The sequence below is a fragment of the Zea mays genome, chromosome 2 (assembly GCF_902167145.1).
Source record: "Zea mays cultivar B73 chromosome 2, Zm-B73-REFERENCE-NAM-5.0, whole genome shotgun sequence".
Taxonomy (NCBI): Eukaryota; Viridiplantae; Streptophyta; class Magnoliopsida; order Poales; family Poaceae; genus Zea; species Zea mays.
In genome coordinates, this window is record NC_050097.1 from 18518944 (window position 1) to 18536296 (window position 17353).

Genomic DNA, 17353 nt, shown 5'->3' on the forward strand with positions numbered 1-17353 from the left:
CCACAATTTTTTAATAAGAGGAGTGATCAAAGTTAGGATTAAAAAAGTCGAACGAATTATAAATTGAAACAGAGAGAGTATTATTTAACTTTGTTAAAAATATATTGATTTTTTGTTCAGACCCTAATCGATCACTATCATGATACCAAGCCTTCTAGTAGAAAATGTAGGAAATACTAGCTAGTGTTGGCTTTTATGAGCTTCAAGCGGAAACTATATATAGAGAGATAGCCTTTTCCTAGTAAATGGACTTTAGTAATAAATAAGAAAAAATGTTAATCAGTGCAGACACAGCACTTGACTATACAATATGCATGCATCCTGACACAAGAAAATATCATGAATTTCAGCTTGCACGATTAATGACATTGTAAGGAGAATATTGCTTTGCAAAAAGAGAAAAGGTAATAAAAAATAGGAGGGGAGTGAAGCAAATTAAGCTGCAATTCACGCCCTCATTATAAGCTAGCTACAAACATCCTTATTGGTTCTATCACCAGAAACTATACTTAATCCAACAAAGATTATCCAACTACAAAGCAAGGGAAAACCAACAGGAACACCAACCCCCACCACGACCAAAGGGGTCATCACATGCGTCCAACTCGCACTCTAGCTTACTCCATTAGTCAGAGAAAGACGCCTCTCTCTCACCCAAGGTCCCTTCGGATGATGAAAGCTAGCTAAGAAGCTAGCCAGCTTTATCCATGCATGAACTCACTCATGCGACTCAGTTGATAACTTGCATTGATTGCTACTACGCTATATAACGATGACCTTACTCTTCTCTCACTGCATCTGCTTGATCAAGTCTCTTGCTTACTGTGCGCGAGCTTATGCCTTGTTTATAAGCTCGACCGATGGGTCGGTCATGGCATCCTGCCTCCGTTGAAGGACGAGGCCGACTTCATCTCGGCCTCCAGGGAGCTCATATCGCTGCTGCTTTGGTGGTCTCCTCTAGGTGTCGATATCCCGCGCACGATGCCTCCTCCGCCGACGCCAAGGAAGTCCCGCGTCATGTCTCCGCCACCATGGCCGAACTTCACCTCGTGCTCCATGTCACACAGCTGCCTCGGATCAAACATCCCCGGGCCTCCGGCGCCGTTGCTGCTGCCGAACATTCCTCCGGCGCCGACACCACCTCCAGCGAGCGAGTTCATCAGGTCGTTTAGGTTCGCGTCGCTCTGTTCCATGTGCGGCGTCGCCGGCCGCACGTGAGGGGATGAGCCCACGAAGCCTCGGAACATGGATGCAGCGCCGCCGTTCGCGCTCGAGGTCGCGCCCATCTGCGCCGCCTTCTGGAGCAGAGCTGTCGCCGACATCTGCGGCAGCATGGAGGCTTGATCGCTGTAGAGCCCGGGCGGTGGAACTTGATCTCCACCACCAACGAAGTTTCCGCCGAAAATCCCAGCCTCCGAAGCTTCCGAACCCCCGCCGCCTCCACCTGCTCCGCCGTTGAAGTGGTCATTATTGTTCATGAGCCCCTGGCTTGCATGCTCGTGACTGGACCCCGAGCTGTTGCCATTGTTAGCAAAGAAACTCAGGTTGAAGAGGCTGGGGCCTGAGCCGCCGGGCCCCCCAGCACCGTTGCCTTGGAGGTCGGGCAGCTGCATGAGTCCATGGAAAGGCTTGTTGCCCTGCAGGAACGAGTGCGGGCCATTGCCCACGTCGTCCCCAAAGTCCGGCCCCACCGAAGCCCCCGCGTTGAGGAAGAAGGAAGCCGACGACGGCGGACCCTGCGGCGGGCGGAAGGCGGATGCACCGTTGGGCGACAGGAGGTGGTCGAGGCGCGCGGCGATGCTGCTGCCGCCGCCGGCCGTGGCGCCGAGTCGGAGGAGCTCCGCGGACGGGTGGTGGTGGTGGCCATCCTGGAGAGTGGAGGTGAGGTGGGAGCCCACCTGCGAGAGGCTGAGCGCCATGTTGCCCGTGCTGGTGGCGCCGTAGAGGTGGCTGGTGAGGCTGCTGAGGCTCGTCGGCGGCAGGCGCGCGCTTTCCTGCGCGAGCGCATCGCAGAACGCCCGGTGTGTGATGAAGCTGTCCCTCCTGCATGGACCAACGCATCGACGGATAAGATATCATACTCTATCATTCAAGCATGCGCTTGCATTGCTGTGTAGTGTAGCTAGGTCAGAACTCAGAAGGGAAGCAGACAATCGCATCAGCCCAAGACGACAGTCAAAATGCACAGTAAAAGTTGATGCGACAAGTAAGCATGCAGGTTTTGTAGGAGAAGAGCAGCCGCATGCATGCATGGCCCATGTCACGCTGCAGACGGCGCAAGCCCCGAGGGACAGCGGCATCTCGGGTTAATATACTGTTTCTGATGGACACGTGAACGCCGCTGCAACTGGATGCATGCTGATGCTGTTAAACAAATATATATATATATATATAAAATTTGAGAATGAACTTTTTTAAGACATACATATCAAAATTATTTCCATATACTTAATTAAATTTAAAAGAAACATGACTTGTGAAAAAACATAATGTGCACTTATTTTACGTTTGTTATTGGAATGTATGGATCTGAACTGTGGTGTTCTTTTTTTTCGTGCAGGCTCTGCAAATTTCCTTTTTGTAGATAAAAGAGTCTGCAGTATGTAATGTGTGCCATCAGGAGTCTATTTCACTTTCCTGACTTTGCTGAAGACTAGTAGTATTACCTGAAACATTACAAGCATGGTTGGAAGTGTAGTATTTTTTGTAGTTTTGAAACAATAGTATTTGATGATACTATCGTAAGGTGTTTGTTTGTCTAGGCAAAACACAGTCTTAAATACCATGGTTTACCTAAAACCGTGGTATTTTTTAGAGTTTTTAAAATCCCATTCAGGACCTCAGTTTTCTTCTCTTCTCTTTAAATATACTTTTTTTCCAACGGAACCAAATAGATCTCGGTTTTGAACAATACTGTGGTAAGTAATACCGTAGTATTTGTGTCATATACAATTGTAAACTATGGTATTTCAAAACTACATTATTTCAAAACTGTATTTCCAAACAGGCCCTACATGATTTGTCTGATAACACTGGTCAAAGGTGTTTGGTTACCATGCATTGACACATGCAGATATGAAAAGCACGAGGGGCTAGCCTCACCATAAAGCTAGCTCAAGATCCCAGAAACCCATGTCAATCAATATTGGAAAAAAGGTGATATGTGCGGGATAGCATTGCCAGGTTCCCACTAGCAAGAAGCTTGAGAAAAAGGCAGCAAAGACATTGGCATCAGAACTGTTACACGAACACACACACCAAGGAGATCAGAAAACTTTGTGGGTCTGGTGAGCTCACTTCCCAAGGGACCAAGACACAGTCACACTCACACACGCCGTTACTACCTTTTTTGCCAGCCTTAACCACGCAGTAGTAATTGAATCTAATTGTATGCCCTAATCAAGAAAGTGCTTGACAACAAATCGTGTGGAATTTATGGATTTAGTGTGAGTAGACAGTGCAAGAGGAGTACTTCTTCAATAGAGCAACTCAAGCGGACATTAATGCTACTCCTGTTGATGCAACGACTGTACTATATGCTTACTTCCTATTGGAGATTTTTTTTACCATACCCATGAAAGAGAGCAGTGAGAATGAGCACACCACTTTGGGACATGTTTAACACTGCCAACAAACGTGAACAGTGCCTCAAAGTTACACCTAGCTACTACTAGGTGATGCATGCGTGACTAGGGCTTACTGTGTGGGGCCAGGGCCAGGCCATGGCAACGTATCCATGAAAAGGGGTGGACCTGGCCTGTCTCGGCCTGGGCGCGCGCGCCTGGCTCACTGGCACGTCCAACGCGCGAATGGCCCCTGCCACATCTAGACAGCGGCCGACTCACATGAGAACAAGCTAGGCTTACATGGCAGCCAAGTGATTCAGTAGAGAGAGGTAGAGGGACGTACGACTGAGCGAGACCACTCCTTACAGCTTGACTGTTCCTGACAGGATGGACCAGTAAAAATGTGGGCCTACAGGGTCAGTAACAACATAGACGCATGCATATATGTGTGTGAATATGATGGGTAACACTGACGAATCAGTTCATTCGGCCGGTTCAGGGAAAAAAAAAGAAAAAGATAGATAAATACTAGTGACTGTGACGAGTGTTTGGCGAGACAGAAGGAGAGAGTTTGCTGGTTCATGCATGGTTCCCAAGGGAGGGAAATCAGGAAAGGGAAGCATCATCACCAAGGCCAAAAGGCTAAAAAAAGAAGCCATTTCTGCATTTCACGTGCAAGCAGTCCACCCAGCTAGCACACGACCGGCGCCCTGGCTAGCTATCTCTCTCTCTCTCTCTCTCTCCTCTCCCACGGCGCGGAGCTATATCTATCTATCTTCGTTAGTGTTTCTAGCTCATCGTCATCGCGTCAGGCAGGCCAGCTGAGCTGAGCACCAAAACTATACCTACATGCGCCATGTCGCCGCCCGCAAGCCCAAACAAAACCCTAACCCTAAAGAAGGCCAGCCGATCACCATGGAACGTTCCTAATACTTTACTCGCTCACCGAATCCAAGAGGTAGCCATAAGCGGACAGCTGCAACAGGCTCATGCAGTGCAAAACCCCATGACGATGCCATGCCTACACTTGCCATGCATATCATGATGCAGCAATCATGAACATACTCGATATGTACACATACATAGAAATGCAGCCACGCCTTGCCATCTGTGCACGTACAGCTGATATATACAGTACACACGAACGAACGAGCGAGCGAGACGTAGCTAGGTAGATAGGCTTACCTGGAGAAGAGTGTGCCGCAGTCGCATCGGTACTCACGGGTGCCGCAGATCTTGGAGTGCGCCTTCCAGTCCGACTGCACGGCGTAGCGCTTGGAGCACTTGTCGCACTTCCACTTCTTCTCGCCGTGCTTGCGGCAGAAGTGCTTCTTGATCCCCGTCAGGTCGCCGAGGGCGCGGGCCGGGTCGTGGTGCACGCACGTCGGCTCCGGGCACAGGTACACGCGCCGCCGCTGCGCCTGTAGCGGGTTCTTCTGCTTCAGCTTCCACGGCAGGTTGTGCCCGCGCCGGTGCAGCTGCAGGTTCTGCTCGCGCTGGAACCCCTTGTTGCACACCTCGCACACGAACCTGTTGGTCGCCATAAGCGTCTTGGGCGACAGCGCGATCACCTCAGCGTCGGGGTCTGCTTCGTCATCGCACCGGTCGATATGAAATCAAAACACAAAGTCTGCTGGTTAGCTAATAGTATATAACCCTAGTATATATAGCTTTTATTATTTGCAAAAGAAGAGGAAGAAGAAATGCTATACATGATCGGTCGAACTGACGCATGCATGATATGATGGACAGCAGGGAAATTAAAACTAACTTTGATTTCAGTGAATAAACAGTAAAAGCATGCATGGGTCACTAATGAGGATATAGATGATCGTCAGTCAGCACTTGTCGTGGATTAGGATGGACGACAATAGCACATGGTTTTTGTATATTGATGACTGATGCGTTTTATTAATTATTTCGAGGGAATTATTGTTCTATGTGGGAGTAATTAATACTAGTATTTTTCTTATAAGTTAGTCCTGCATACATGATTAAGAAACGATGGTGGGAGCTAGTAGTGATGGCGGTATAGTAATCTGGGCAAGATATTTGTTTTTGTTTCAGCTTTCTCTCGGTGGGTGTGAGCGGTAGTAGAGACAAGCTACGAGAGATGGAGAGAGAGGGGAATATTTTGCAAGAGATTGTTTTTTTTTGGGGGGACGGAGGAGTTTGCAGGAAGAGATATAGAGAACAAAGGAATCGATCGACATGGATTGTGTCATGGCTCCTATTTACTTCTCTCATAGCTGGGGAAGGAAGAACTGAGTAACAGCTCATGCATGCACATGGAATCTTGGGAGGTGAACAGATTTTGTTTTCTTCTTGAAAAAAATACAAACTTTGTTATTTTTATTAACCAAATAAACAAAAGTTGATAGGATAGTTCGAATTCTTCAACCGGTTGAAACAAAAACGTGAGCATTGCTCAGAAAGAAGAGGCCAGGGGGTGAAAACTAGTAGTAGCGCCATGAATTGAATGAAGTCTCTACTCCAACCTTCCATATTCACCTGAATTAATTCTCACTCTCAGGTGTGACTGTGAGGACAGAGCTTTAAATGAAGTATATTGATTGAAAGATGCAAACTGGAGGCTCTCGTCTCGTCAAGTCTACTTGCTTTGCAGCGAAGGTAGGGAGGGGATCCACCTCGAACTAGGGAGGGAGGGAAGAGAGAGAACCAAGAGGAACTTGGGTACTATTTTCATAAAATCCAGTTCCCAGTGAAAAAAACAGGCTGTAGTTTGCACACATCGATCTGCGTTGAAAAACCAGGCAACAACTCTCGGAACTATATTAATTACGCAGTGTAGAGAGCAGCGATCACGAATCAAGAGAAACACACACAGACAAGAAGTGAAGAAACCAAGAAGACATGGAAAGAGAAACCGAGTGCATATGAGAGAAGAAGATGCTCCTGGTGTCAGCATCCAACTCATAAAACTCCAATAGATCCAGACGAGCGAGATCTCTCGCGCGCAGGCAGCATAGGCCTGACCTGTATGCAGTGTGCATGCACGACCGGAATCAAAAGGGGGAGGGGAGGGGGGTACTTGCGTTGCGTAATAAATTACCAGGCATAGTCCTCTTCTTCTTGGGCGGTGGCTGCGCCGGCGGCGCGCCTTGGCCGGACGCCGCAGGAACACCGCCTGCCACACCGGGCAGCGCCGCTGCCAGCTGTTGCTGCGGTGATATCAGCGGCTTAATCTGGTCTTGCTGGTCCCCATCCCTAACACCAAAGAACGCCGCCGATGAATTCGATGCCATCACTTCCTCCCGATTTATCCTGGCACCACCAGCTCGAACGCGCCAACACTGCTTCTCCTTCCTGCAGCTGGTCGCTTTGGCCCGTTGCTAGGAATAGGGTCGGCAGTGTTCTTCGTCCTTCCCCTTCTTCGCTGGAACAAGCAAGACTTACCAAGTGAGACAGGCATGGCAATCAACAACGGCAAAAAGAGCGCGAGTATCTCCAGGCAGCACATGACACACACAGCATGCGAGCGGCGACCATGGGGGCGAGACGAGAAAGATTTTTGCCGTTCCTCCGATCCGGAGACAAATCGAGGAAGAGCCCGACAGAACCAAGGAGATAAAGACCGGAAGAGGAGAGGCCCCGAAATTCCTGAGGGGAGTGATGGCTGTACCTTCTCATATGTATGTGCTTGGAACTGATCTGAAACAAGAAACAAATCCACAAGGAGCCGAGAAAAACTCCAAGCTAAGGCATCGGCCGCTTAGGACTCTTCCGAGATTAACAAAAGAACAAAGAGAACAGGGAAATCCAAACAAACAGTTGCACTCAAAACAAGTAAAAAAGCAAAACAACAAAAGCTCGCAAACACCCACACCCGCAGACTCATATATGACACAAACATACAGAGAGACAAATATATTTAGCAGGAAAAAAATATTAGACTGGGTTTGTTTCTTCTCTATACCTCACTCTCTCCCTGGTACCGCTAGCTCGCTCTCCTCTTGCTTTGCTCTTGCTACTGAGAGATAGCAGTGGTGGAGAGAGGATGCATGGAGGGAGAGGCTAAGAAGGCTGTTCTCCCATTTCTCTCATTTCCTTGTCATACTTTTCCTTCTCTCTCTTCTCTCCTGCTGCTTTCCTCTCCCACATCTAATATGCCCCACTATAAATCAATTTCTGGAATTTTCCCCCCTGCGCCTATGCACACGGGAAATATACAGGAGAGGGAGTATTTTTATATACAGCTCGGAGCAAGAGACAGAGAGGAGGAGAGAGAAAGGGTACAACGGATGGGAGCAGGGGGCAAGCACAAGCTCACGCAGCAGGCAAAGCGGTGTCGTGAAGCGTCTGAGGATTGGGTCCACCGACTGCGTGGGGCTGGCCGGCTTACCTCCCGCCATCACACATGCGCACACACCCGCAAAAGCTTTTCCCCGGAGTTGTTTTGGCTTTTTAGATGTTTATGGGCTGCAAGCGTGCATTTTCACAGGGGTTGTTTTGTTTTTTTAGACGTTTATGGGTTGCAAGCATATACTCAAGTGTGTGTGCTCGTGTTTTCGTATACCCTTACTGATATACCAAAGAGATACCACCTAATTTCTGTTAGATTCATCATATCTTTTTGTTAGCATTTGTTCACACACGTACATATTTTGTATGTATGTACGTGTATGTATGATGCACGTCATGACCATTTTGAGACGTTATTATTTATCATGGTTTATACGTGAGACTGCTGACAAGCAAGAGCTAGTTAGTGTAGCGTAAATCTCACCTTATACTCTATATAGTACAAAATATGTTCTAACAACCTATAGCTGTCCGTTTCAAATACACTTATAAAGTTCGTTTGCATATGTGGCTATGATTAGTATCTACCTACAGTACTGTTGATCCAACCAAATCACGTATAGCGAGTGGAATATTCTTGTCTAAGTTCTATTCATAAATAAATTTATTTATGCTAATTTCCTATTTTATATTGTATACCCTATTAACAATCAATGGTACAAAACAACTCTAAGATTGAGGTGAGGTCTAATTTCTACTGACAGTTTTGGTTATCGAACACCAGTAAAAATAAAATGGCTGGCCCCAAATGGAAACATCTTTCCACAGTAAAAAAAGATTTGTACAGGTGGTTCTCAATTAATTAACCACATGTGAAAAGAAACATTTCTACTAACCCTTGGCGGTTCTAAAAACGACAATACAAATGGCTTACAAACCATCAATATAGAGCTTCTTTGTATTTGTGAATTATGTGTAAGATATAAAGATATCTAGTTGCACAAGTGCCATAAATAGAGTGGCAAAATTTCTTTTGAAATATTGATTGCTAGCGGTGCACACTATTAATTATCTGTTGGTGATCCAGCTAATTACTTTTTCCACTGCTATTTTAATTTTTTGACAAATAAAACCACATCGGCGTGTAGGAAAACAAATAATATGACGCTATCACTGTTGACACACTCAAGCACTATCATCTCGTGTACATAGGATGCCCCCTGTTAGCTGTTGCTTGGGCTAGGTGCTACCAAAAGATACTGGAACCCGTGTGTGTTCAGATATGACCATCCAAAAATACATGGATATAATGTAACACCCTGTCCAATCTATGAACCGGTGGTACTTACTTCTGACAGCTCGCTAGAATCGTATATTGTCTCCATAGACCAACACGAGTCTTTTGTGCACACTTTGTCCTCACTCATGTGTACCCGAGAAAACTTACCAGTCGGTTATCCATCCCAAATTGTTAAAAGCTAAGCACGCTTAACTTGAAGGTTCTTTCGAGACAGGCTTCCGAAGATGCATCTTGTTGATATGAGTACTCTATTAATTCTATTAAACCTTGAGCCAGAATATCACCATCTCATGGACTAAGATATCACATACAAGCCGCAAGACGAGATGTAGGATCGATCAGCACATTACATCCCCCTAAGGTCTTATTCTGTTATTTTCACTTCATATGTATTGGAGGGGATTGATACGGATTGGAGAGAATTTTGACTTACTGAAACCCCCTCAATCCCCTCCTCAATCCATATGGATTGGGTAGAACCGAACAAGTCCTAATAAGTAAAATGAGTGCCCTTGTTGTATCTTATACATTGATCGATAAATTAGCTGAGAGTTGGAAGTTGTATTATGCTACTTCAATTTGATGCATTCGACATGCATTCATGATGCATGACAACGGCCAACCACGCGCATTCCATAGTAGTGCATTTTGCATGTACACTTCCATGCATCCTTCCATGAATTTTTGTCGACTTTTTAATTTTTATTTTACGATCAAGTAGGTCATTCGATCTTATATAAGCGGCTATTGCTAACAGCAACAGGCAAAGTAAACTAAACAACGAAACTGGTTAGGATGTTAAATTTTCAGCCTGGAAAATAATTTTCCCTTACCCAAACTCATCAACTACCCATCTCTCTCTCTCTCTCTCTCTCTCTCTCTCTCTCTCTCTCTCTCTCTCTCTCTCTCTCTCATATGTATATATAATTAGTTAGTTGGAAAGACTGGCAAATTTAAACGGCAGACAGCCATGACGTACGTGTAAGAGCTGGGACAATCAATGTACAGGCTAGGCAACAGTTTCCAGTAGAACATGGAGAAAGCCTCTTCGAAAATGTCCAAAGAAAGCCATCGAGTCCAACCGTTCGCGAGGCATGCATGCAGTGCAGCCGTGACACTGCTACTGCTGGAAAACGTCCGAGAGAAAGCGGACGTAAGCTCGGCGCTTGTCGTTGTTGGTGCGCACGTCTCTCGGGTCTAGCTATAGTTTCGTCATGGCCTCTTCAACACTCTTTGAAAAAGTTTCGCCGGTAGCGACGACGTATGCCAACATAGTGAGCATCCTGCACGTAGCCGTCTTAGGTTATCGACACATGGTCATATATAATATATACTAGTATTTTTATTTGAGAATATATCCGGTACACATGAGTCTATGGTACATATATATATATATATATATATATATATGTTGCACATGTGAACTAATAAAGTTCACAAAAAATTCAAAAAAAATTCATACATAGTCTTTATAGTCTTTCCACCGTACTCTAATATAATTAAATACAAAATTCAAATCCTTTCCACCCTATTCCAATTATATACAAAATTCATACATATTCTTTTCGCCTCTAAATTATTATCCATTTCAATTTTTTCAATAAGATAAAGACATCTTAAGTTTGACTGAAATTATAATATCAATTATGTATACTATAAAAATATAATTAATAGAGAATATAATATTATTTATTGGATAACATAAATGTGTTATTATCTTATTATATACATTTGATCAAACTTGAGATATTTTTTTAAAATCTAATACTCCCTCTGTCCCAAATTAAGATTCGTTTAGTAGATTCATACAATGATTATTAATATATGTGTTTTGTATATATGTTAGATTCATCTTCATCCATTTAAATATAGACACAAAATTGAAGTGCTAAGCAAAGCGAAAGCTGATATGGGACAGAGGGATTAATACTTATAAGATAAAGACTTATGTTTTTTTGTTTTTTGTTTCGTGCAAATAATGTACTTGCAAGGAAAGTTTCTAATCATCGTATATTTACGAGTAACCAATAAATATGAAAAAATAGTAATAAAAATTCACATAGGACAATGGTATTGTTTGTTTCAGTCTTTTTTAGTTTTTGGCCAACAAAAGCTGTCGTAGACTGTCAAACAACCCAACTTTTTAGCCCACTTCTATGAAAATTACTTTAGTTAAAACCGTCCAAAATCAACGTGAACACAAAATTGGTCGAATCATTGCGACAATAGGAAACCATTATTTTCTACATCTTGAACCCTATGAACTCTTTTATCTTCCTCGATACGTAACCTATATGATAGTTAGATTCTCTTTAAAGCCAGATTCTCCTCACATCTCGGAAAAGCTCCTCAGCCCTATTACTCTGGCCACATCAAGGTTCAATTTGGTGTATCGCTGGTTCTGTCATAAGAAAACCGCGAGTGTAAAATAAAATATACTAGTGGTTCCTTATAAAAACAATGAATGTAAATAGTCCATTTATACTCATGCTTGTCTTAAACCAGTTGACCGTGACACCGAGGTGTTATGATTTCATACTACTTTGATCAACTCGATCTTCAAGCCATTTTCCCTTCTGCAATCTAACTAGTAATTTTGAAATTCCCAATAGGAAATTCCATTTGCTCTTTTCGCAAGGTCGTTAGTCTCTAGATGTCTTACTGATGCAAAGTGTATAGTTGTGCCTATATACACATAAATCCCTAAATGCTTTGAAGTCAAACTGTGTGCCATTGTCTACTATCAAAGACTTCAACACTCTGAAGCAACATATAATAGTTTGCTAGTAGAACTTTTGCAATGTGGATAAAGTTATGGTGGCTAATGCTTTAGCTTCGATCCATTAGGATAAGTACTCCACTATGACTACGACATACTTCAAGTTTCCTTAAGCTGGCGATATTAGTCCAATGCTATCTATGCCACATCTTTGTAATGGCCAAGTTAGCTGGATTAGCTGGGTTAACAATGAAGGTTGCTACTAGTCTTTTGCACATCGCTAGGAACTACCACATGTCCTAATAAGGCTGACTACGTCTTTTGCTGCCTTCGGCCAGTAGAACCCTTGTCGAACACCTTCCCTAGTAATGCTCTAGGACCGACGTGCGCCTCAAAAATGTTAGAGTTTATCTTTGTGTTGACTCATGCACGTGTTCCCTTGACCGAAGACGGTAGACGGGAGAGAAATTAGGGCCGCCGTGTAGGTCTAGGGTCCGCCGCCGGGGTCCTCCTTTGTGGGCGCCGTAAGGGGGGGTTGAAGGAGGACCTGGGCCTGTCGCCAGGGAGCCTTGTTGAAGTTCGTAACTCAATTGGAGAGAATGATAACCTGGTGGTCGGGAATTTTTCGATGAAGCAGTTCTGTCACCACAGATCCTCCCCCGCCCGTGGTCGGGGTACCTCGACGTCCTAACTATGGGTAAGTGTGCCCTTTACCTACTCGCCTTAGTCTCAGCAATGTGTAGCTCTGTTTCGATTTGATGGAGTTTGATGGGGGGAACTTATCGTTAGGTCCCGGCCATGGCGCCACCGCGATGATGACGACATCACCGCTTGGTCTCGGCGTGGGTGGGGAAGACATGTCGGTAACCGTTGATGCGTAATCGGGCGACCAAGATTTGATTTGGGCATTGGTCTGGGCTGGAGGGTATTGGGTCATCAATCATGAATCAAACAGGACAGGTCGGTCAGGATCGAGTCCCCGGAACTTTAAATCGCCGCTCTCGATTCTTGATCTGAGGACCCATGTGACATGCGACTATGGCTGAATCTGGGCCGTGGATGGCGGATCTAAGGGTTTTGGCTACATACCGATTCAATCTAAGGCTAGTTTGATCTACGCCCTCGATTTTGGATCCAACGATCAGAAAACCCCATACCCCTTTGTCGTGGTTATTTTACTTAAGAGCCCCTAGACTTGTGGGGAATAAACCCGCCGTCCTTATGAATACAAAGATCGTTTCAGGATGGTCCAAATTCTTATGCTATAGCCCCTGAACTTTTTATAAATTAGAGCCATAGTCTGTAGATGTATAAAATAAATGGAGAAAATAATTGTTAGTATAAAAATAATCCTTGAATCTTAGAAAATTCATAGATTTTCCGATTTTACTCCTTTTTGACCCATTCCAATTGCAATAAATTCATATTAATATTATTTATCATCTGGTATTCTTAGTTGGTTATGAAACCTAGATTAAAAATTTACACTTAGTTTTTTATATCCCACACTTAGATCTTCAGAAAATCATAACTCTCTAACCGTAACTCCGAATTTAGTGGTTCTCAAAACTAGGATCTCATTAAGACGCGTAGAATATTATTATGCAGCTTATGCTTATGTTTGATGTGATATTAATTTTGCCTATACCATGTTTGTTTGTATTGCTGCGACTAGCAGTGAGGTTACGAGAATCTGAAGATCATTATGGTACCTGGAATCTCGAGTCTTAGGTAAGTTGTGTCTTGATCACTTTTATTTACCCAAGAATATTCTCCATAATCATTTTGGCATGCATAAGCTTAATTTTGATGGGACCCAATAGGTCACCCTAGTTTGGTCACCTTTACACCTTGTTTACCCCTGAACTTTTGGGTAGTCTTTGCTATTGCTCTATGTGGTTTTGGGATTAATATTACATTTGATCATGTTCCAATTATACTGTTGTTTTAATTGTGTTAATTGGAACATGGAGCTTAACTTGAGAAACATGTGCCGCCACCAGGGTGGAATGGGACGCCCTTAGCTAATTAATTACGAAAGCTAGTGGAGGACTATCTTACCCGAAAGAGGCAAGGGCAATAGGGTGTAGGCATGTAGGGATGTTCTCGGGTTGATTTTGCTGCGATGACGGTTAGATAATCCTGCATTGCTCTTCCTAGAAACTATAGCGGGTTTTCTGAAGCTAGTGAAACTTTGTAAAGGCCTCGTAGTGTTACCCTGTCTCGTCTCCTCAGTAGAGATGAATGGGACTTCTAGACCCCTTGGCAACTGGGTGACAAGACTTGTGGGTAAAGGGTACCACCTCTGCAGAGTGTAAAACTGATATACTAGCCGTGCTCTTGGTCATGAGCAGCTCAGTACTCTCGCATGATTAATTTATGTAATTAAATTCAATTTGTCATTTGCATCGCATTGTGGTTTATTAATAATTTTGATCTATTATTACTCCGGTTTGATATCTACTTATACTTAGTAACTGCTAATAAAATTTTGACCAACTTTAAAAGCAATGCTCAGCTTTAACCATCCTCTTTGATAAGCCTTACACTTCACATGGGCTCCCACCTTTGGTGAGTTCATGCACATTATTCCTCACAACTTGTTGAGAGATCAACGTATGTGAGCTCACCCTTGCTGTCTCACACCCCCATAGGTCAAGAACAGGTACCGCAGAATGAGGCGCATGGTGGATGTTGTGATGAGTTCGTGAGAGGTCTAGGCCGCCGTCTCCCAATCAACTATGGTTGCTGGATCATTATCCTCATATGATGTAATTATTTAACTATTTTGTACAAAACTCCTATTATATAGTAAAGATGTGACATTTGTTTTTGTACCATGTGTCATCATATGTGTGAGAGTTGGTCCCAGCACACTTGGTGATTAATCTCACACTTGGGTCCCTAAAACCTGGGTGTGATAGTCTAGGACATGGGGGACGAGCATGTAGTGTTCTACACGTGGTGGTTTGGTGGTTGAGCCTCGAAAAACTACTCAACGCTATGGATAGTGGGTTTTGCTGAGTTTGGGCCTCAAAACCCGGTGGTGGCGGTTTTGGAGGGAATTCAAGGCGGCACGTGCCATCATCATGGAGGGTGCGTCAAGGCGAAGCAACTTCGTGTGGAGCGTTGTCCGTTATATCAAAATCCCAAAAGTTGGTCCATTTTTCCCCAACTAAGTGGATAGGGTCTATGTATCTAGGGGTAGTATAGGAAGTAGTAATAACCTTCTATAAATAGAAGGGTGGGTTGATTGTTTCAGCTATCTCTTTTGGCTATCTCATTAGGCTAGTTTTATTTAGCACTTAGAAACTCTAGTTTCCATCCCCTAGCGTAGCCGAGGTCCACAGATATTTTGAACTCGTGTCTGTGTTTGTAATCTTCACTACTTTATTTAAAGGAAGGGTGTACGAATCCATCCACAGGGTCGGTTCGACTCTTTTACTCTGTTTTGTCTCCGCTGGAGTTTTGAGTCGATTTTGTTCTTTCATTCTTCCCTTTCTTCTCCTTTCGGATCTATGGAATAATCATCAAGTTCTTGAGTTGTGGTTGGGTTTGGGGATTGTTATGGGGGTGAGAATCACTCTTTGGATCACTGCATACGCCTAATTGGTGCAGTTTTTTGTCGTGATCCGAGTTGATCTCGTTTTGAGTTTATTTGAGAAAACCCCAACCTTCTCGGAAAATTTAATATGCGCATGGAGATTTGTTTTGCTTTGGTTGATACATCATGAAACATATTCTTTCCCTCTGTGCAAACTCCTTATGAAGTTTGAGCGAATTTTGAGCAACTCTGCTCAACCGGCACTGCCGCTCTTCAGCGCGGCACTGTCGCTACTCGGCACTACCGAACCCGCGTGTGGCACTGCCGCTTGCCCTGCTTTGTGATTTTGGCTATGAGATTTTGCAGATAGTGCGATAGTTCCCTGTGTGACAATTTAGTATATTCGGTTGACACCGTACCGTGTATTACTATGTTACATATTTTCATTTGTCCCATGGGGTTTCGTTGAAGTTAGGATCAAAGTGACCCCTCTGGTCGCCTCACCAGTCCATAATAGCACATTTCCCTTTCAATCTCCACCTTTTTAGACTTTTAATGATTGATGCCAACACAACCAAAGCAACAATGAACAATTAAACTTGCTAACTTGTTTGCTTTTCAACATAGGTTCATGAGATGCAAATCAAATTTTAGAACTAAGTAGGATGAAGGGTTTTAGCAATTTTAGCATGTTAGACCATATGAGCCATCACTTGCTTTGTTTTGTAAATCAAACTCTTTTTCATGGTTTTGAAAATTTCTCCCTACCGGGGACCGGATCCCTGGGCCCATAGGGGGGCCATGAGTCAGAGGAAAGATAGAGAGGAACCCACTCAGGTGAATTTTCCCCCGAATGACCCCTCGCACCATGCTAGGGGTTAGACGAGCCATCAAGGAGCCATTCGAGTGGATTCCGCGTCTGACCGAAGGACTACTCTCTTCATCAATACCACACACATCGCATTAACTACATCTAGCACCGAACCACTACGTGGGAGAGAGCCACTCCGCTTCCCACGCATGACCTATAGGCCCTAGGTCTGATCCCTCTAGTGCCCTACAAAGCACGCAAGACGACAAAGGGAATCCAAGAAGTCAGGCTACAAAGACCAAGGGTTGGTGCAGGTAGAGACAATCAAAAGGAATAATGATGACGCTCGGTCTCCTGTCAGTGGCACGCTTCACCAGCAGTCTTGAAGAGGAACGACAAAAAATTATACGGTACAGATAAGGATACACTATGAGGCGTTTGACGAGGGAGAACTATTTCATTTTACCCAACACAACAATCCCTTCCAAGAGAAGAAATTTGTAATCACAAGCCCCTCCAAAAGGGTCCAACAACGCCACATGTCTTTGGGGTCCCACTATGGGCATCAACCCTCCTAAGAGGCCTCCCAAAAGTACCCATTCCATTAACTACTTTGGGGGACCGGGAGCGCCACATAGCCTGGGTCCTAGAAATCCCCTATCTGTTGTGGGGTTCGAGCTTGCTACAAGTCCTCTAGGCCCCATGACACCCTGGCCAGAGGGATCTTGACACCCTAAGACAGTAGGGATCTCGACACACCACATGTTCCAGCCACCCACCTACATCATGGTTGTTCAAGGAGTTGGTGGAGACAGATACCTACTGTACCTATGCGATAAAACATGTGCAACTGTGGCTGCATCGTGCCAACTCGCTGTTTGTTAGGACCAAACATTCTGAGCGCGTTGCTGTATGAGCATGGACGACATGCGCCACACCCTGCACCCACCTCAGACATTCTGGGCACATTGTTATAGGAGTGTGGACAATGTGTGCCACACCCTACACATACCTCAGCCATCCATGACATGCGGGGAACACTTCTACAAGACCATGGACTAATGTCTATAACTTCTCCAAATAAAACCTGGCCCCACATCTCACCCCTCTTCCTTGTTCTATAAAAGGGAGAAAGAGGCCCCTACACAGG

General features: G+C 44.5%; 1 protein-coding gene across 3 annotated transcripts; it reads right to left on the reverse strand.

The window, feature by feature from the left end:
* Positions 1-322: 322 nt before the first annotated feature.
* LOC542199 (naked endosperm1) lies at positions 323-7941 on the reverse strand. 3 transcript variants are annotated; one of them, XM_008670413.4, is made up of 5 exons: positions 7504-7941; positions 7210-7238; positions 6640-6963; positions 4752-5151; positions 323-2043 (listed from the first exon to the last, which is right to left on the reverse strand). In XM_008670413.4, exons 3-5 carry the CDS (start codon positions 6830-6832, stop codon positions 870-872), a joined length of 1767 nt encoding a protein of 588 aa, XP_008668635.1. In that variant the 5' UTR covers positions 6833-6963; positions 7210-7238; positions 7504-7941; the 3' UTR covers positions 323-869. The 3 variants fall into 3 exon arrangements, with proteins under 3 accessions (XP_008668635.1, XP_008668634.1, NP_001338648.1); XM_008670412.4 differs by having other exon boundaries at positions 7057-7238; NM_001351719.1 differs by lacking the exon at positions 7210-7238 and having other exon boundaries at positions 337-2043; positions 7504-7818.
* Positions 7942-17353: the final 9412 nt, after the last annotated feature.

Excerpts from the sequence above, each read along its gene's own strand:
- LOC542199 (XM_008670413.4), bottom strand. The coding sequence starts at position 6,832 with ATGGCATCGAATTCATCGGCGGCGTTCTTTGGTGTTAGGGATGGGGAC. Across the intron at positions 5,152-6,639 it reads GAAGAAGAGGACTATGCCTG|ACCCCGACGCTGAGGTGATC; the intron begins GTAATTTATTAC and ends ATGACGAAGCAG. Across the intron at positions 2,044-4,751 it reads TGCGGCACACTCTTCTCCAG|GAGGGACAGCTTCATCACAC; the intron begins GTAAGCCTATCT and ends TGGTCCATGCAG.